Source organism: Gossypium arboreum, chromosome 10, assembly GCF_025698485.1.
Source record: "Gossypium arboreum isolate Shixiya-1 chromosome 10, ASM2569848v2, whole genome shotgun sequence".
NCBI classification, from domain to species: Eukaryota; Viridiplantae; Streptophyta; class Magnoliopsida; order Malvales; family Malvaceae; genus Gossypium; species Gossypium arboreum.
Genome location: NC_069079.1, coordinates 121,373,063 through 121,394,771, shown reverse-complemented (window position 1 = coordinate 121,394,771; position 21,709 = coordinate 121,373,063). Strand labels below are relative to the sequence as shown.

The 21,709-nt window shown below is 30.3% G+C and overlaps 2 protein-coding genes across 2 annotated transcripts; both read left to right on the top strand.

Moving 5' to 3' along the window:
- Positions 1 to 328: 328 nt before the first annotated feature.
- On the top strand, positions 329 to 4,878 carry LOC108489412 (glycine-rich RNA-binding protein RZ1C). The gene is made up of 4 exons (XM_017793950.2): positions 329 to 458; positions 589 to 738; positions 3,901 to 4,391; positions 4,470 to 4,878. The coding sequence occupies exons 2-4, from the start codon at positions 628 to 630 to the stop codon at positions 4,696 to 4,698; spliced, it is 831 nt and encodes a 276-aa protein (XP_017649439.1). The 5' UTR covers positions 329 to 458; positions 589 to 627; the 3' UTR covers positions 4,699 to 4,878.
- A 14,272-nt stretch (positions 4,879 to 19,150) lies between these two features.
- On the top strand, positions 19,151 to 21,437 carry LOC108487598 (protein NUCLEAR FUSION DEFECTIVE 4-like). Its single transcript, XM_017791969.2, has one exon. It carries the CDS (start codon positions 19,357 to 19,359, stop codon positions 21,190 to 21,192), a length of 1,836 nt encoding a protein of 611 aa, XP_017647458.1. The 5' UTR covers positions 19,151 to 19,356; the 3' UTR covers positions 21,193 to 21,437.
- Positions 21,438 to 21,709: the final 272 nt, after the last annotated feature.

Sequence of the window (21,709 nt, the reverse complement as noted above, 5' to 3'; positions counted from 1 at the left end):
TTGAAAGTGACAAATAGAAAGATTAACTAAAAATCGATTAAAATAATAAAATAAAAATATTCAATTGATATTGAGGTAATAAAAATACATTTTAGTATCACTAGAATATAATTTTATTATTATGAAAATTATTTTTAAAAATTTAAAAATAATAAATTTATTCTCTAAACATATTTTTAGTAGATATTTAAGAAATTTAAAAGATAATTAAAAGTTATGAATTAAAATTTTTATTATTTGGCAAAACTTTCTTTCAATTATTAATAGGCCAATCCAGAATACAAAGGCCCAATCTTTCGCTTACAAGTATTGTACCATAAGGCCCATTTTCCCGAAGGTACAACAACCGATCAGCTTAAAATTTTTCACGTGTCTCTAGAAATTATCTAGGGTTTCTCTCTCATAAAAATACCAAAAAGAAAAAAAAATCTCTCAGCCCCGAAGCCAAGAGAAAAGTGGTAAACAACAAAAATTAATTTTTTTCCCTTCTTTTTCCTTTTCCTGGAAAAGTTAGGATTTTTCTCAGGAAACATATAAAGATTTTAGCTTTTTAACTTGTTTTTGGGTTTTATTTTCTCTCATCTGCAGGTTTTTGAAGAAGAGAGAAGGAAAATTATATGTGAAAGTATGGCGGGGAAAGAAGAGAACCGAATATTTGTGGGAGGATTGTCATGGGATGTCACTGAACGACAGCTTGAGCATGCGTTTAGTCCATTTGGCAAAATCCTTGAATCTCAGGTTACCCTTTTTTTTTTTTGTGCTTCAAATAATAAATAAACTGTTTTTTTTCTTTTTTTTTTGGTTGGTTTCCCCTTTTCATGTTATGTTCGGTTCAGTGGTGGATCTTGACATTGAGTTTTTAGGGTTTCAATATATATATCTGACTATATATACTATAATATTATTTATGCTTTCTTTATTCTTTTCTAGTATATATGTTTAGGCCATAGAAAGCAAAAGAGATACTTATTTAGTTAACTAGATAAAAATTCTTATGAATGGGAAAAAGGGTTGTTGAATTTGCCTTAAATTTGGCTGAATATTATATGCTTTAAGCAAATTTTTTTTTTGGGGGTTATATTTACTTTGTTTTGAATGTGTTCACTAGCACTGGATTTTAAAAAAAGAAAAAGAAAAAGATTGGGTCAAATTATTAATAAGGCAACCTTATGTTAAGACCTTATTGATATTATTCAACAATATTTTGTAATTTTAATGTTCTTTTTCTGGAAGGTGGTTGTCATGTTAAATTCTCTATGGCTCTTTATACATGCACTGCTACTAGTCTCTTGTCTATATTTTAGAACGTCGATGCTAATAGAGACACTGCTTTTATATATCAATAGTAGAATTTGTTTTACAAGCATATATGATATTAGGCTTATAAATAATTTGTTCAATTTGCTTTTGTTTCCCTTTTCTTCATCAAATTAATTTTTCTTGTTTCTTTTCTTGTTGAAATGCTGTAAAAATATTTTGACATGCTGTGGATGGGTTTTTTAAGAAGTGCTTTTGGTCAGGGTGACTGCATCAAGTTGAAGTGCAAAGTCATCTCTGTTCATAATGTTCAAGCAGAAAGTATATATTTAAGGGGTATGATTAACGAAGGGAGCTGAAGTTAAAACTGATTATTTTAAACTATGTTGTGGAGAAACAGTTTTGTTTGGATTAAAGGGTCCATGCATGAAGGCACAAGCCATGAGTTTTTTTGCATTATTTGTGAAATTTACTTTTGATGAGCCTGAAATGACTGTCTAAAGAAATATGGAATGTTTCTTAAGTGGCTGTTTGTGGTAAGCATCACACGGAAGCTTTTGTGAAGTCAGTGCCAGAAAGTTTTATGGCAATACCATTGTTTTCTTTCTCATGGACAACAAATGAGTATGATTTGTGTCATTTTGCCTTCCAAGAGGACCAGAGTTTTGTCAAGATGTCTTTTGCTTTGCTAGGGTATGTGGAAGCATTTCTTGACCTTTCTTAGTTGTCAAGTCCTTGTGGAGCTTTATGTTGCTGTACAATTCTCTCGTTCATGACCTCTTTTGTTTGGAGTGTGCTTGTGTGGTTCCACGTTTGTCTCTACACTTTAGCATACAGTTTTCCGGGCCATTATGTTCCAAATGATGGCAAGGAGCAGCGTTGTATCCTCATACGTGATTATGTTTTTTTTTTTTCCTGAGGCCAGAGATACATGGTTTTGAATGGGATTGATAGCAATGTATCTGCTGATGTGGTTAGCCAATGGTGGAAGATCCAGTTTTTGGCCTTATTTCGAGATTTCTTTTTTGATTTTCTTTGAATACCTCAATTGATTCTGAATGGAAACGTTCAGTACCAGATTAGTTGTGTGCCTGTTTTCCGTTGGACTATTGATGCGGTTGTGTAAATTTTCCTGTCATCTAATATTCTAAACTAGTCTGAAAGTGAGGTTGCATCAGTTTGCAGACTTGGTCCTTGGGTGTTCGTATATCAAGTTCAAATGTCATTCTTTCATGCTTCTATCACCATTCAGCCAAAATTTAGCAAGCCCCAAGTTGTTCTTTTTCTCATGTCTGTGATGAAAATCCTTAGGAACTTGAAATTGTTGTTCTTTTTACTGGGACTGCGTCTGTATGGCAGATAATAGAGCACACGGAGCACTATGTTTTGGTACACATAGCATCATAGTGACTGTATTATCTCCCTCAGCTTTACGACGAGAGCCTGTTCGAAGTTATCCACTTGTTTTTACCCAGAATGCTGAAACTATAGGATATTGGACTCACTACTTGTGGCAGTTAGCTGAACCAGCTTTTAACTGCTAAACTGATGCACATGGACATGAGAAATACATTATTTTAGTATATATTATATCCACAATTTCTAACTTCACCAGGATATGAATTTCTTTGAACTTCATGGTGAGTGGAGCAGTTATTCTCTTGATTTTGATAAGTTCTGGTAGTGTGATCATGCATCATTGATTCTTTTGGCATTTCTGCTGACTGAATTAGCCAATCCCTAGAAGCAGGTAGTTTTGGGCATGATTTCCCACTTGAAGAAACTTGTGGTGAGGCTTGTCTTTTATAGCTTGCAGACAAACCCATTGATATGGAAAATGCTTTTGGCTTGGCAAGGATTGATTTTAGGCCAATGTGGAAACCGTAGTGTTCTATTGTTTGTTAACACTTACTGAGGGTAATGTAACTTTATAAAGCGGAACAGAGAAACAGAAAATCAGAAAGAAAACCATTTTTTTGACTATATGGAGCTAATAACTTATGCATGAACTGAAATGTTGGATCACATGGGAAATGAGTTCAGGTCAGAGTTCTATTTTATCAGATGAGAAAAAGGGAAATTTTGCAGCATCTTCTGTTCTGTTTTAAGAATCTTTGCAAACATATCAATGCATTACCAACTATAACAAGGAGAAAGTAAGTTATGCTTCATTCTTTTTTCTCCCTTACTATTTGTACGAATTGTGCAGACCATGATTTTGAAATCCCTTTATTTCATTTCCATAGATGAAAGTTGATATATTTTATGAATTTTACGATTTTCCCTGTAATGCCATGCTCCTTTCGACATCTTTCTTTTTATAATAAAATTGAACTATCTGGTGATATAATTAATTGAGTCACAGTAGTTCAGAGGCAATTGTCTTAGAGTGATATTTTTCAAATTTATTAAATGTTTCAAGCTGCATGGCATGAATTCACCACGTACTCTGTTAATCTTTTCTGCAGGGAAATTTATACATGTTTTATTCTATACAAGTCTACAAATGATGCGTGTTATTGATTTGTTTCCTCTATATGATAAATTGCTAATGCGTGCTATATAAATATATTTAGTAGTAGTTGGTACTTGCTTTACATTTTCTTTGTTTTTGGCATGAGATTTTTTTGTCTATGGCTGTAGATCATGTTGGAAAGAGATACTGGGCGTCCACGTGGATTTGGATTTATCACGTTTGCTGATCGCCGGTCCATGGATGAAGCTATCAGGGAGATGCATGGACGGGAGCTGGGGGAACGCACCATTTCAGTGAATAAGGCTCAACCCAAGATGGGTGAAGATCTTGATCATGGTTATAGAGGAGGTTACTCATCAAGTGGCAGGGGTCGCTATGCAGGTGGAGACAGGCCTGTAGCACAGGATGAATGCTTCAAATGTGGGCGTTTTGGGCACTGGGCCCGAGATTGCCCTTCAGCTGGTGGTGGCCGAGGTGGGAGTGGCGGCATGTTCTCTTCAAGGTCAAGATATGGTGGGGCTGATGATCGTGGTGATCGCTTCAGAGATCGTGATCGATACATAGATGACCGTTATGATGGTGGACGCTATGGAGATAGAGACCGTTTTGACAGTAGAGATGATAGATATGGAAGCCGTGATCGTTATATTAGTGACAGGTATTAGGTTTTCTGCACATGCTCGGCTTCATCCATCATATCATAACTTCAATTCTAGTACTTCTGTAAACAATGCAGGTATCCACCTACTGGAGATCGATTTGGTGATCGTTATGCTGGTTCTGATCGTTTTCCTCAAAATGGTTTTGGCAAAGAGAGAGGGTATCGAGATGTTGCTCCAAGAGGTAATGATAGGTATGGAGCAGGAGGGCCAGCGCGAAACGACGGAAGAAGCTACCGGAACAGGGCTGGCCCTTATGATCGTCCGGGCATGGGAGGTCGCCCGTCTTCATTTGACCGCTATTAACAATTGTTACGCTGGCTCAACCTTTAGGTTAAACAGTATGCTTAGGTACTTTGTTTATCTATCTATCTATCGACTGGAATTTCTATGAGTGGTAGAATTTGACAAGTTAAATTAGAGAATCTGTTCCTTTCGTTTTCTCTTATTTATTGCTAGATGAATGTGTTCCGAGTTGCCTTTTAAGTTTTATCTACAATCTTTATCTGCTAATATAAATTAATAATAATAATAATAAAAAGCCTTTAAACGTTTAAACAAAATAGTTAAATAAGCACATAGCCTCAATATTTTATCCATAAAAATCCTTAATTTTTATACGGTTTAATATATTATTCCATGCTTGAGTTTGACTTTTTAATTATGTTATGTGAGTTATTTTTCGGTTTAATCTAGTATTTGTATTTTGATACTAAAAATATTAGTGTTAGTTATTTTAAGATTAAGATTTTAAGATTAATTTCTTGAAAATTAATTATAAATATTGTTAGGTTTGAATTATTCATGATTTTGTTTATAGAATAAATTTAATGTTGATTGTGAATTATTTAATTGTGTTTAATTTGTCAAATAAAGTCTAATAAATGTGATTTGATTTAGATTTTAAGGTTGATTTGATGAATGTTATAAGCTAATTATGATTTTTATCAAAATAAATTCTAAAATTTGAATTAAATATTAAAGAGTTATACAATTATCTTTAAGTATCAAAATATATAATATTTGTCAAATATATTTATAAAATAAATATTATTGAAAGCTTGCAGTTGTATGGTGGGGTGACTTCGTGTTTCCTAAGCTATAATGATTTATTTACCTTTTCAATTTTACGAAAAAGGTCATTATACCTTCTAATAATGAGTATGGTAATCTTATTAACTTATACGAATAAAAAATTAATAAATACTTTTTTAATAGAAATAATATGTACTTTATATCAACATAAAATTAAAAAAAAAAGTAAAAAGAATAGTAATGTGGTAGCTAAATTTGTTGAAAATCAAGGGAGGCATATATTTTTATAAAATATACATGTTAAGGTATTTTTAATTTTGTGATAATCTTGATTACCAAAATTTAGGAAAACAAAATAAGTTAAATACTTAATGTGTATTAGAGGTATAATTATTTAATTTTATTTTTATCTAATTAATATTTAGATATAATTTATACTTAAATATTGAAATTATTAAATTTATTTTTATCAAATTAATATTTAGATACTATTTTTATTTTTTATCAAATTAAATTTAAAAAAATCACTAACTTTATAATAAAAATATAAATTCTATAAAAGAATCAACTTTAAAAACTTTGAAATTTTTGAGGAGAGCCAAACACACGTTTGTTTTTCTTTAAATACTAATTATAAGATTAAAATAAAATTAAAAATTAAAAATCTTAAAAATAATTTTACAAAATTTAGGACCAAAACCCTTACCAGCATCCCTAAATTCCTTTCAGCAAAAGAGTCTGATTAAATGTATTTTAAGTATATAAACACTTTCTAAAAATATTAAAATATTATTTTATTCAATAAATTATTATATGAATCTAGTTTGAAGATTAAAATATTTTGTTTAGGCTTTTACGGCTAAAAATATTAGTTTAGGGTTTACTTAATTAAAAAAAAGTATATGGGCTTGTTAAAATAAAGTTTAATGGTTTTAATATAGGTTAAAATATGTTATAAGTCTCAATATTTTTTTAAAAATTAAGAATTTAGTTTTATATTTTTATTTTATGGAGTTTAGCCTTGTACTTTTTAGATTTCAAAATTCGTGTCTAACTCATAACATTGTTTATTTTTTTATTATATTTGTTGCTATGATATTTTTGAAAAAAAAACTTAGTAACCATGTAATTAAAAATGACTTTATAATTAATTTGAATTTAACAAAAAATCAACAATATTATCAACTAAATTTGAAATTTAAAGCATGAAAGTAGAGTGATTTAATTTCATGAAATAAAAATATAGCAACTAAATTTCTAATTTTGAAAAATATAGAGACATTTTAACATTAGATATATTAGCCTACTTTATTTCTAAGCGGAATTGGGCTTTTATTGGTGGGTTAAGAACACCAATGTGTTCTTTAGATATGGGTCTTAATAAATGCATTTTTAGGCTTTGATTCAAGGTAGTAAGTGGTAGATGTATCATTTCAAATTTATTAATATTTTTTAAAATATATTTAAAAATATCAAATGAATAAAATTAATAATAAAAACCCACCATTCAATATGAAATTTGTAAGGATTTACTCCTTTTCCTTTTTTGATAAAAGAATTTGAATGGTGAACAAACTTTTTTTCTTTGATAATCGCGTCAGTGAGTCGGTATGAACCGGTGTAAAAAAAAATGTTGAACATTTTAGTTTAGTACTAAAATGGTACACATCTAATCAGTACAACCGGAATGGGTGTGGAACTTACTATCATGCTTTGAATTATGGTAGGTCGAAAGTTACCAAAGTGTACTATCAAGGGAGTAGAAAGTTTCTTCCTAGCTTTTAGGCCCCACTACAATGATCCTACTCCTATCCAATAAATAAAAAGTTGAACCCTTGATGAAGCATTTTTATATATAATTTTGATAAATATTATAAATTTTAATTAGGGAAAAATATTGTAAAAATATATTTATTAAAATTTATATAATGATTAAATAAAATTTTGTTTAATATAATAAAGTTGGATGTTTAAAATCATAATATCTTGTATTCAAATGGTGAAATTTTATTGATGTTATAAAAAATATTAAAAAGAAGCAAAAGTACCTTCATAATATTCTACTTTATTCTAAAAACTTAATAGGTTTTAATTATTTTAAATTGAATTGGTACAAAATTAATTCACTACATTAATTTAGTCTAGAGTTTAAATTATTTGATATCTTGTTTATATAAATAAGAGGTTAGAAAACTGTACATCTTTAAAAAAATAGTAAAAGTAATAATAAAAAGTAAAATATAATTAACTTTTTATTAATAAATGGATAAATAGAATTGAGGGAAGAAAAAAACAGTGACTCAAGGATCGCTTGCTGACTGCAATTTGCAGCGCATGAAGTGGTGTGCTTGACTTTCCCTTAACCAGTGTTGAATTTAGCAAGTGTTGCCTTCCCAACACCAAGACTTTTGGGGGTGTTGTTGACATTTAAGTTAAGACTTTAATTTTAGGATAAATTATTAAAATAATTTTTTTTATTTATCTTAAGTTATATTTTAATTATTTATGTTTGAAATATTACATTTTAGTCACTTACGTTACCTTAATATGTAATAACATTTTAACCACTAAGCCGTTAATTGCTGTTAATAGTGTAACGGTAAGTTAACGTGGCATGCTAAATTATAATTTCAAACAAAAATTTTAGGTTAATTTATACAATTGGTCCCCATATTTTTTCATTTTAAGCAATTTAATTTTTTCCTTTTATGTTCTTTTAACTTTTCATTTTTTTTCTTTATTTTTCATTCTCTTTTGTTTCTTTCTTTGTTTTCCTCTCTTCTCCATCTCTTTTAATGTAATGTTTTCCATTTGTTAAAATTAAAGGGAAGATGAAAAGAAAATAAAGAAATAAAAAGAAAAGATTAAATTGTTCAAAAAAAATAAAAGTATAGGGACTAGTTTTAACAAATGAAAAACATAGAAAAGTTATGTTAAAAGAAATGGAGAAGGGAGGAAAATAAAGGGAGAAGCAAAAGAGAATGAAAAAAAAAAAGAAAGTTAAAAGAACATAAAAGAAACAAATTATAAATTGCTCAAAACGAAAAATTATATGGACCAATTGTATAATTTAACCTAAAATTTTTGTTTGAAATGATGATTTAATGTGCCATGTCAACTTATCATTATACCGTTAACAACAATTAACGGCTCAATAACTAAAATATTACAATACATTAATATAAGTTACTAAAATATAACTTGAAGTAAACAAAATTGACTATTTTAATAATTTACCCTTAATTTTGTTTTCTAAAGTAGCACTCTTATTATTATTATTATTATTATTATATTTGACAGCTCATGTAATGTAATGTAATGATGTTTTATACATTAAGATATTAAAAATAATTTTTATAATTAAGTTAAATAAAATAAAATAAAATAAAATATATAAAATATTAGTATTTCCTTTTCACCATATAATGAATATGCAAATCATATATGCACAATCTTCTCTCTTCTTATATATCTAAAGTGTTATCTTCTTTAGATTTAAGATAAGTGTTTGATATGAATATATATGTTTTCGTTAAGATGGTTTTGATTTTTAAAAAAATCCATAGAATGCTGTTTATTGATGAGGTTTGTTGGCTAGTGATGAACAATACTTTTCTAACTTCTTCTTGCGGTGTTGAAATCTGAATAATTTTATCTTATGTCATATCCAAATGTATATGATAATACAAAAATTAGATATGTATATTCAATAAAAATTGAATGAGAGAGATGTTTTCTTTGTATTTATATAGAATATTCAATAAAATCCATTTATTCATAGGGACAAAAAAATAATGATAGTAGAAGATGCCGTTGAAAAATGGAATTGACCTAAAATCTCATTTCACTAATTCCCACATTTCTATTTAACAATTTGCTCATCTACTTTACTTAATTTGGAATAATTTGAAAAGTTGATCATACACTAATTTCTTAATATATGATTAGGATAATACCCACCTTACTAAAAACTATTAAAAATAAAAATATATTTATTTATAGGTTTAGTTTCAATATGCACATGAATAAAATTAAAGAATTATTTAATTATATTTGAGCTGTTGCTTTAAGTTAGATTCATTAGAATACTGGGTTATTTTATTTCAAATCTTTGAATAATTTTTGCTTCATCTCCAATTTGACAGCTAATCCAAAATAAAACATCTCAAGAATCTATGACCTAACTATTAATATGAAACCAAAAATATCCATTTTTAATCTCCTTTATGTATATATATAAATTTACTTCAATGCTTCATCAACCCAATTTCAGAATCTTTACATTTATATAATTAATATAATAATTATATATATAGTTTCTTCCTAAAGAATCCGCATGCTTTTTAAGGTTTTTTTAAAATAAAAAATAGAAAAACCCATATTCTACTTCATCCAATAATGTATATAAAAAATTAGTAATCCATTCGACGTTTCTTATGAAAGTTTTTGGGTCTGAATTTTGTGGACGAAGAAAACAATATTAGAATAATTTTATTTTCATTTTAAAAATTTATTTGATCTCAATTTTAAATTTAATTGAAGTCGAAATATAACTTAAGTTAAATTTGATATCTAAGTCACTTTCTAAATTGCGTATGAGAAAAAAGACTTTGTACCTAAAATTTAAGCCACTTGTTTTCTATATTTCCATCAAAGGATGTTGAAAGGTAATAATAGTGTTATGTCTTAAAATTGGATTACGATTCAGGGAAGTGTTAATGAAATAATTTTATATTTAAAAAGGGACCCTTAATTCACATCCTTGCAACGCAAATAATAAAAAGGAAAACTAAACCCTAAATTTTGGAGGATGTGATGAAGACAGAATAGGTGGGGTTGCAGCCTCTTCCCCTGCTGCAGATCAGATCTAATCACCAAGTCAACTTCACTAGCCATCAGCAAACAAACACCTTTTCTTCATAACATTTAATATATATATATATATATATATATATATTTACATACAGTTGACCATAGTGTTTCATCATGGACAGTCTCATTATATTTGAAAATTTATTATTATTTATTGTGACGATGGGATGTACACAATTGTTTTTTTTTCTTCCTTCTTACTTGCATGTAAAATAGAATCCTCAGATAAAGGGCCAAAAATTTTTTGATGGGTCCAAAATTTTTTAATAGGTTTAATATCAGATTTAGCCCTTAATATTTATCTTTTTTTCAATTTGATCCTTTTTAAGCTAAATTTGATCATTAACCTTTTAAAAAAATTAAATTACTTTTTTTTTTTTACAACAGAAACATTGACTAAGCCATTAAAATTTTTAACAATATTAGTGTGGTAACCAATCTGACAATCCACATGTGCTTTCATGTTGATATAGTACTATTTGTCTTATATATCATGTCAGTAAATAATTTAAAAATTACAACAAATTCATAAAAATTAAAAAAATATTAGCACGAAGTGCATGTGGATTGCCATGCAAGCTATCATGTTTAAAAATTTAATATTTTATTTAGTATTTTGTTAAAAAATAAAATTGATAGAAAGCATATTTAGCTAAAAAGAATAAGGACCAATTGATAAAAGATATAAACATTGAAGGCTAAATTTTGCATTATATTTTTTTAACAAAGAAGGCAAATAAAATGCTACTCTACTCTTAATATTATTGGACTACTTGATAGAAATCGATTATTTGATACATTATAACTTGGGTTGCTTGAGTATTAATTTAGTTAATATATGATATTAAAAATTTCAAAACAATGTAAGTCTAGATAAGTTTGAGCGTATAACATTTTACTCAAATTCAAAACAATGTAAGTCGCGACACCGATGTGATGAGGTGAAGTAATGAACCAAGGGTATTTTGGTTTGCACAACAAATTTTAATGCTAAAATTTTAGTCGAATTAGATCAATGAACGACAACCAAGCCTAGGCCTATAAATAGATATCTCTAAACACTCTATAGACAGTTTTTATTCAAGTTTTAGTTTACGACTTTCAATTAGTTTTATTTTTAATTCTCTTTAGTTTATTTTGTACTTAGGTTTCTTTTCATATTGTTATTTTATACTAGTTTTTATTTTGTTCTTTGCGAAACTCGATTTGTGGAACAATCAACTCCTTGCGAATTATCGTTCATGCTATTATCAACATTCTTCTTAAACTCTTTGCTTGATCTATTCTTTATATTTGTTGTTTCAATCAAGTTTATGATGCTTACTAGATCCATGGGGAACTTATCCATTAATGGGAGATTAACGAGTAGACGTCAGAGTAATTAACTTCTACACAGGGTCTCTTAACGAACTAGCTGGTTGGCATAGGAAGAACTTAAAACCCTAGGCTTGATAACTCTAGGAAGTCATATAGGTGAGAATGAACCCAAAATTGGTATTGTCTATCCATGAACACCTTACCCCAATTCGATTTGGACCGTGAGGTCGAGAGATAAGTAGTTCTTGCCAACTCATTAGGTTAGTAAAAGATCGAGAGATCCTGTTAGGTTAATGACTAGTTGATACATTTATAATTTTAAGTCCATTTATATTAACATAACATAGCAAATAATCAATTTAATTAACATTAATACGATCATAGTTCATACGAACTTACCTCGATAACTAAGGTCGTAGAAGTAGAATCTGAAACTAATCCGAAACTTTAGCCTTTCATTGATTTAAGTTTGATTGTTGTTTATCTTGATCTAAATAGATAATTTCATTCAAATAAGTGCTTATTGTATTCAATTTAATCCATAATTCATATTTATGTAAAATTAAAAATTACCCTAATACTTTAACTTTTCACAATTTAATCCTTAAACTCATAACTTGAATATTACTCATTTTAACCTAAATTCATGTTACTCAATGTTACAAAAGACCTTGAAACAACCCATTGTTACCAACATTTCACAATAAAACCCATAGATTTACATTTTCAACAATTTAATCCTTATTTGCAATTTCATCAAAAATCACTTAACAAAACATATTTATTTTACAACAATGATTAATAATCATTCAAATAAATTCAAAAATAATAAAAAACAACCATGGAAAGTCCCTCAAACTTTAAAAATTTTATAAATTAACCCCCGGGCTTGCTAGATTAAGCTAAAATGAACTTAAAAACATAAAAATTATTAAAAATGGGGCGTAAAATCATACCATGCAAGAATAAATTCAAATAAAAGCTCTCTCCCGTTCAAAAATGATGAATTTGGCCAACAGAAGGAAGAAATGGGGAAGATGATATCATTTACCTAGTTTATTTTAGGTTTATTTACTAAATTACCGTTTTACCCTTATTAATAATAAAAAATTTCAAGTAAACCTTATCCATATTTGTCCACTAACTCTTTAAATGGTATAATTACTCTCTTAGTCCATTATTTTAAGATTTCATAACCATTTGACCCCTTTAACTAATAGAATTTAACTTTTACACATTTTACGATTTAGTCCTTTTTACCTCATCGACTATTTAAACTTTAAAATTTGTTAACGAAACTTTAATACGACCTTAATATAATCCCGTAGACATTAAATAAATAATAAAATAATAATTCACTTATCAGAATTGTGGTCCCAAAACTACTGTTTTTAAAACCACTGAAAATAAGTTGTTACAACCGAAATGGCTCAAAACAAAATCTGTAACACCCTTAACCCATATTCGTCGCTAGAACAGGGTTAATGAGCATTACCGGAGTTTACAGAACAAATACAATTAATTCATGTCAATTACTATTCATATCAGAAACCAATCATATTTAATCATATTATCCCTTAAATGGACCCTTGAAGCCCAATTTATGCATTTGAAACAAGTCAGGACTGAATTGGGAACTCAGAGAATTTTTTCACAAAATCTCAAAGTTTTTCTTAAGTGCAAGGGACACACACCCGTGTGGTCAGGCCGTGTGGCTCACACGGCCAAGTGACACGCCCGTGTCTCAGGCCATGTGGGTATTCGATGTGAGGCACACGGTTGTGTGCCAGCCCGTGTCCATGCCCGTGTAACTCTTTGACTTGGGTCACACGGTCAACCACATGTCTGTGTACTAGGCCGTGTAGTTAATTTAATTTTTGAAAATTAAGTGCAGGGGTCACATGGCCAAGTCACACGCCCATATGATAGTCATACGGTTGAGACACACACCTGTGTCTCTGCCTGTTTGAGCAATTCGAAGCATTTTGTTTCTTAAATTATAAGATGCAGGGGACACATGGCCAAACCACACGCCCGTACGCATGGCCGTGTGTCACACATGGCTGAGACACACGCTCGTGTAGACAAAAATGCCATTTTCAAGCCTTATTTCTCACCCAACTTCGCATCAATATATCCAACCTATTTTCGTACCATTACAAGTCACAATAGAACATTCAATTCAAGCCAATTTCAAGTTCAATGCATGTCATAACATCCCATTTATCCAAGTATTTGATCTTACCTGATTGGCCATATAAACATATGAGTATATTTTACCCATTCATGCAACCATTAATATATTTATGTACCTTCCATCATTCAACCATTTCAATACACACATCAAGCATGATAAGGCCTTATATAACTACATCAAAATATGATTAACACTAGCCATTCCAATGGCAAGTTACAACCAAAACATTTCATTATTATGCCTATTTAGCTTATACATGCCATTATACAAAAAAATTGCTTGCTTTATATACCGAGAAGTCCGAGGGTTAGTGTGATGTGTCTCTAACCAAGTTCTAACTTCACGAGCTTCCAAGCACTATAAAACAGAGGAAGTAAAGAGAGTAAGCATATTATGCTTAGTAAGTTCGTATAACAGAAAATTTACTTACCACTCATTTACATTTAAAATAAGCACAAAAAATTCATCAAAAGAAATTTGGCAATTTGCCTAAACACATATAATCTCAAGAAACTTATTAGTCATGTATTACATGTAAACATTAAGAATCAAAGATAGGTTTATCATGTAATAGCTTTCATATACATATGTTTTTCATATCATATTTCCATTTAACATGTGCATTTACATGACAAATCATGTTAAGCTCAGTTTAACCATGCCAGAACTTTTCCCGTTGAATTTATTTGAAATATCGATGGATACACATGTAGTACACTCAAGGTGTACAAAACTGTAATCCGTCAACTCATAATGAAGGGTACCCATTAGGGCACATAATCAGGAAGCACTCTCTCGAGTCATATAACAGGATGCTTATGTGAGCCATGTAATGAAAGCTTATCCAGGATATAACAGGAAACTCATAAGAGTTTTAAACAGGAAGCTCATTGAGCTTAACAGGTAACTCCGAAGAGTTATTATCAGGGAGCTCCGGATAGTCATATAATAGGAAGTTGAAGCGAGCCATATCAGGAAGCTCATAAAGAGCCTATATTAGGACGCTCATAAGAGTTGTGCTTGTGCCCGCACTGTATGCAGGATCACAACCGATCATATAATAGGACGTTCACAAAAAGTCGCGGTAGTCCGCAACACATGCAGGATCACTACCGATCAGGATGCTCGCAGGAACCATATAACGGGAAGCTTGAGAGGGATTATAAAGGGATGCTTGTAAGAGCTATGGTGTGTCCACAACACATGCAAGACTACAACCAATTCAAGAAATCTTGTGTCCATCGAATTTTATTATTCAAATGGGATTTAACATTTTTCAGACATTTCTGAATTTATGATTAATTTCATAAACATATCAATTTCACAATTCAACATTCACATATATAACGTTTCATTCAAACATGTAAATATGTAGAATTTAGTTACACGAATTTACCTCAATACTTGTTCGTATTCAAGAATCTACTAATCCGATACTTTTTCTTTTCTTCGATCTAACTCTTTATTTGATCTTTCCCGATATTTATAAATGAATTTAACATCAATTTAACATATTTCATATCCAATTCAATCCAATTTACATCTTAGACAAAGCACCATTTTGCCCCTATACTTTTGATTAATTTCTATTTCATCCTTAGGCTCGAAAAATGAAATTCATGCAATTAATCCTTATTCCAAGCCTAATCAAATTTTTCATATAAAATTTACAGCTCATGAAATTCATAAAATTCAGAAATTTTCCATAAATTTTACATTTTTACAATTTAGTCCCTAAATCATAATTTCATGGAAATTTCCTTTACAAAAGTTGTTTATCTATCAACAACCTTTCATTTTCTACCAAAAATTTCAAAATTTCAGCATACTCATCCATGAAAAAATTTTAATACTTTGATAACTTTACAAATTAATCCCCAAAATAGATAGATTAGATTATTACGATTTCGGAAATATAAAAATTACTAAAAATGAGACATGATTACTTTCCCAATTAAGCTTGCTTGAAATTCTCTCTCTTAGCTAGGGTTTCCATAGAAAAATTTGGGAAAGATGATATAAAATGGTGATATTTTCTATTTAATTAAAATATCATCTTTTATTATTTCATCTTTCCAATTTAGTCTTTTTTTTTTCTAATTTTCCATAGATGATTCATCATGAATACCTACTAACTCCATTTAATGGTCTAATTGCCATAAAAGAATCTCAAGTTTTGAATTCCATAGCTATTTGATCCTTCTAGTTACTAGAATTCAACTTTTTCATTTTATGCAATTTGGTCCTTTCTATAATTAAACATGAAATCGGTAAAATTTTCTTATCGAAATTTTCTTATTGAAATTTTCATACGTCTTTCCTATCATAATGCAGACCATGCAATATTATTAAAATAAATTTTCTTTCTGACTCGAATTTGTGGTTTCGAAACCACTGTTCCGATTTAACTGAAAACGAGTTGTTACAAAATCATTGATTTAAACATAGAAAATCTTTTCGAAAACATTTTTCTTTTGCAACTTACTGAAACCATAAATAAGATTTAATTACATTAAACCATTTTATCTCTTTAAACCAGTTCAAAAACAAGTTACTATTTTCGTACTAATTTTGTAATCAAAACAGAGTAGTAGTTTTGAGAAAAACTAAAATTTCAAAACAGAATTCCAACGACATTAATACATTAAAAATTGAATGTTTATAAAATGAATAATAACATTTAATGAAATTAAATCCATGCGTGGCATCGAAATATTTTAAAACCCAACGACATTAATACATTAAAAATTGAATGTTTATAAAATGAATAATAACATTTAATGAAATTAAATCCATGCGTGGCATCGAAATATTTTAAAACCAAATCAAGTAGCCATAACCCATACCACAGTTTATATAATCGCCTTACAAATTGATTAAAAATCACCATACTAATCTTATAGAAATCTTATTTAAACCAAACCAACACACACACACACAAAAAAAAAAAAACCTTTTGAGACCATCGGTGTGCCTAGTCTACAAACTAACTTCGCGAAATACCTGAAAAGGAGAAGCTACAAGGGATGAGCTACATGAGCTCAGTGTGAGATTGAAACTTAGGTAAAAGGCAAATGATGATGTAACGAAACAAAAATAATTTTAAAAAAAGTAAATACATATGTCATACTAGAATTTAAAACAGGTAACCAAATATACAAATAGTCTCCACTAACATACATAATGCAATTATGTTAATCTATCACACATGTCCCAACGTTAATACAAACAAACATATAATCATATATGTAAAATATGCAACAAACTGAAATTTCCCACCCACCCAACCAACCAGCCAAACACCACTCTGACCACCCTATACACCACAATTGGGCTATGGTAGGCCCATCCACCCTACACACCGCTGTAACAGAATATGACAATAAAACTGTCAAATCAAACTTCCTTATCTTCAAACATATCCCAAACCCAAATACAGATGCAAACTTTTTACAGAAACGAATAAAATTATTTTTTCTAATTTCATTAACCATTATCCTTACTTACAAACAGCTCAGACTAGCCTATTTCAAAATCAGATATGCTCGAAATCAGTTTCAAAACAGTGATACAACATTGTACATCTCTAATTATCAAACGACACATTTAACATTTATGCAAATAACGTGATCAAATCAAGCAATCCATAAATGAATCTCAAATCAAACAGTAATACTCTCTTACTAGACCTCCCTCAATCAGTAACGATATTCCAAACACACTTATAAATATTATGATCATGATCATTAAGAATTCAACGGGACCCTTCCTCGCGAATCAGACAAAGAAAAGGCTTAAACTAGCGTCGGATTACACAAGAACTAAAATAAGTCAATTTACAAACAGAAAATAAAAACTGCAAAATAGGGGCCATATTGAAATTGACTGAAATCCGTGAATTTCAACATCAAAACAATCCTTAACTATAGTAGTTTCAAAAACACACCTAAAATACGCTACTTACAGCACCAAGAACCGACCGATTTGTCACCAACAATCCAACTGAAAACTCAATTACACAAATACCCAAAACTAAGCAAGTTTTCGCTTGCAACAAAAAAGAAAATTCCAAAACAATTGATAAAATCCTTACAACGATACTTACCCTCTTATGATTGAATAAGGCAAGAGCCCAAATTAAGTCTTGAATAACGGAAAACAATTAACCAAAATTTCTTGAAATAAAAGGAACAACTTAAAATACTAATACCCTTATATTTAATGAGCAATAACACTCAAAGAATAAAAAAACAAACAACAGAATCAAGAAGAAGAATTAATGATCTTTTTTTTTTTTTTTTTTAAAATTTGCCAAAAGGAAATGAAAGTGACTAACGTGGGAAGGAAGAAGAGCAAGTGAGAGTTTTTTTAAAACTTCCCCACTTTTCTCTCAATTAAAATTTAATAATAATAAAATAAATAAAGTAAATCAATTTAAAATACTCTTAAACAAACCAATCAGATTTATTTATTATTATTTTAAAATATATTTCAAAATAAAATAACAATATCATATTTGTCAAAACTACTGAACCAACAAATGAACCACAAAAGCGCAAAAATAAACTTAATAGTCTCACTGAACCACTGATCCAACCAACTAATCTGAATGATTCTAACCCCAATTTCGAAGCGTTACACATTTTTTGTTAAATGCATACCAAGTGAGTATTCTTCTTTAATTTCAAAATGTCACACTAACAAATTTAATAGAAGAATTTTAACGATGTTTACAAATGAACCTATATTTTTAAATTTGAAAAGTAAATGAGCTAAATTCCACAAATAAAAGTAAGGATATTACATTTCAAATATATGAAGAGTAAAAGAACTTTAAGTATATTGTAACATTTAAATTTTTACTCTATAATTTAACAAAAAAAGAGTAAATATTTAATATAAGGTGAAGCATAGGTGAGAACCATACTAGTTTAACTATAAATAAAAACTTCTTTTATCTCTTATATTTGTAATAATTTTTTTTATATTCTCACACATTTTAATAGCTTTTATTAATTTTCACCTCCAAAGTAAGTATCCAATTTTTTTATTGCAACCAACCTTAAAAATGGGCATATATATATATATATATCTGTTTTATTTAAACATTTATTTTTAAATATTTTATTATATTTTATAAACACTTATTAACACCTCAAACCTAAACTCGTGAGAAGCAATTTCCATTTTGGATAAGATTTAAACAAATAAATTTGGGATGTATCCACAAATTTCTCTTCATCCCATTTATGTTATAATTTCTAAATTCTAATAAATAATATATCCAAAGTTGATCCAAAAATAAAAATAAAAAAATAAATATCTAACAAGTTGAAGTTTCCTTGAGAGACTCCAAGTCAACTATATTGTCTATTGAATCTCTCCAAATTCCAATGACTATTTTATCCTCCATCCTTTCTTTCCATGCATTTGTATAATTTTTCTTCTTTCTATATATATTAACTTATTAACTAAAAGGTTTTCACAAACAAATTCTAAACCATCAATCTCCGTTGAAAACAATACTGTTTGCAGCCGAAAAAATGGTGGTTGCAGGGCCAGGTTATGGTGGTGGCGCCATGTCAAACTCCAAGAGCTTAGCTGTTCAGATTCTAAAGGGGCCATGGCTCATGGTTTTCGGCTCACTGTTGATCATGTCTGCCGCTGGTGCAACCTACATGTTTGGTCTATACTCCGGTGACATTAAAGAATCGCTCGGCTATGACCAAACCACCCTAAATTATCTCAGTTTCTTCAAGGATTTAGGCACCAACGTTGGGGTCCTTTCGGGTCTCATAGCCGAGGTAACACCCCCATGGTTCGTGTTATCTGTTGGTGCAGGCCTTAACTTCTTTGGGTACTTCATGATTTGGTTGGCCGTCACCAAAAGGATCCCCACCAAAGTGTGGCAAATGTGTTTGTATATTTGCATAGGTGCCAATTCTCAGTCTTTTGCCAACACTGGTTCTCTCGTTGTTTGCGTCAAAAACTTCCCTGAAAGCCGAGGCGTTGTGCTGGGGATTCTTAAGGGTTATGTTGGTCTGAGCGGTGCAATCATAACTCAGTTGTACCATGCTTTCTATGGTGATGATTCAAAGGCTTTGATCTTGCTTATTGGTTGGTTACCAGCTGCTATCTCGCTTTGTTTTGTGAGAACAATTAGGATCATGAAGGTGGCTCATCAAACTAATGAGCTTAAAGTTTTTTACAAGTTTCTATATATCTCTCTTGGCCTTGCTTCTTTTTTGATGGTGATCATCATTGTGGAGAAGAAACTTGTATTCACTCAACCTGAATATGGTGGTAGTGCTGCCATGGTTCTTTTCTTGCTGTTTTTACCACTTGGTGTTGTGATTATAGAAGAATACAAGCTTTGGGAGGCTAGGAACAGGGCCTTGAATGATCCCAATTCTTCACTGAAAATTGTCACCGAGAAGCCCAGTTCCGAGCTGTCCAAGGACATCAACGCCGACACTCCCTCGGCATTAAGCACCGCAAAGATGTTGACCGGAAACGAGCCGACCAACAACAATCAAACCAACGTTTCGTGCTGGAAAACAGCATTCAAGCCACCAAACAGGGGGGAAGACTACACAATTTTGCAAGCACTTTTCAGCCTTGACATGTTTGTTCTTTTCTTAGCCACAATTTGTGGTGTTGGTGGCACTTTAACAGCCATTGACAATCTGGGGCAAATCGGAACCTCCTTGGGGTACCCTAAAAGAAGCATAAGCACATTCGTTTCACTTGTGAGCATATGGAATTACCTTGGCAGAGTTACATCAGGTTTTGTATCGGAAATTTTCTTGACCAAATACAGGTTCCCAAGGCCATTGATGTTAACCTTGATTATGCTTCTCTCATGTGTTGGTCACCTTTTGATTGCCTTCAATGTCCCCGGTGGCCTTTATATTGCATCAGTCATCATTGGTTTCTGCTTTGGGGCTCAATGGCCGTTGCTTTTTGCTATAATTTCTGAAATCTTTGGCCTCAAATACTATTCAACTTTGTACAATTTTGGTTCAGTTGCCAGCCCCATTGGCTCCTACATACTCAATGTGAAAGTGGCTGGGAATTTGTATGATAGAGAGGCTAAGAAGCAAATGGCAGCTTTGGGAATTAGGAGGCAAGCTGGTGAGGACCTGGATTGCAATGGGGTTGACTGTTTCAAATTGTCTTTCATTATAATTACAGCTGCTACCTTGTTTGGCACTGTTGTGTCATTTATTTTGGCACTTAGGACTAGACAATTTTATAAGAGTGATATTTACAAGAAGTTCCGGGAAGACTTAAAAGCAGCGGAGGCAGAGATGGCGGTGGCCGGAGACACGACTTTGTTGCCGGAGGTGAAGTCTTCCGGTAACGGCAAGACAGGGTAGGGTTGCTTTTCACTATTTGTAAAATTCTAACAAGTGGGGTAAGATATAGGTAAAATTTAATATGGGAGACAAGTCTTGTTGAATCTGATATGGATAGGTTTTGTTTGTATTTCTTTTATAATTTTTATGGGTGTTTGTGTTAAAAAAAGAAAGACTTGGGGTGATTTCACAAAATTTACAGGGGCTTTTAAATAATAAAAAAATAAGGCAACTTGGCAACTGTGTCTGTCATATTGATTATACAATCTTTTTTTTTTCTTTAACAATTTGTTTTATATATAGATACAATTGAAATATGATTCAATGCGGATGATATTTTTCCGATGGACAGCAAAGATTGAGTTTATAGGAAGAAAAATATTATACCTTCAAAAAGAAATATTATCTGAAAGGGTGCCAATGAAGTTATTTTCAATTTTTTAATACTTAATTATTTCATTTAAAATTTTGAATTTAATTAAAATAAAATTCAAACTCTATTTGATTCTAATGGCATCTATTAATTTATGGGTATATT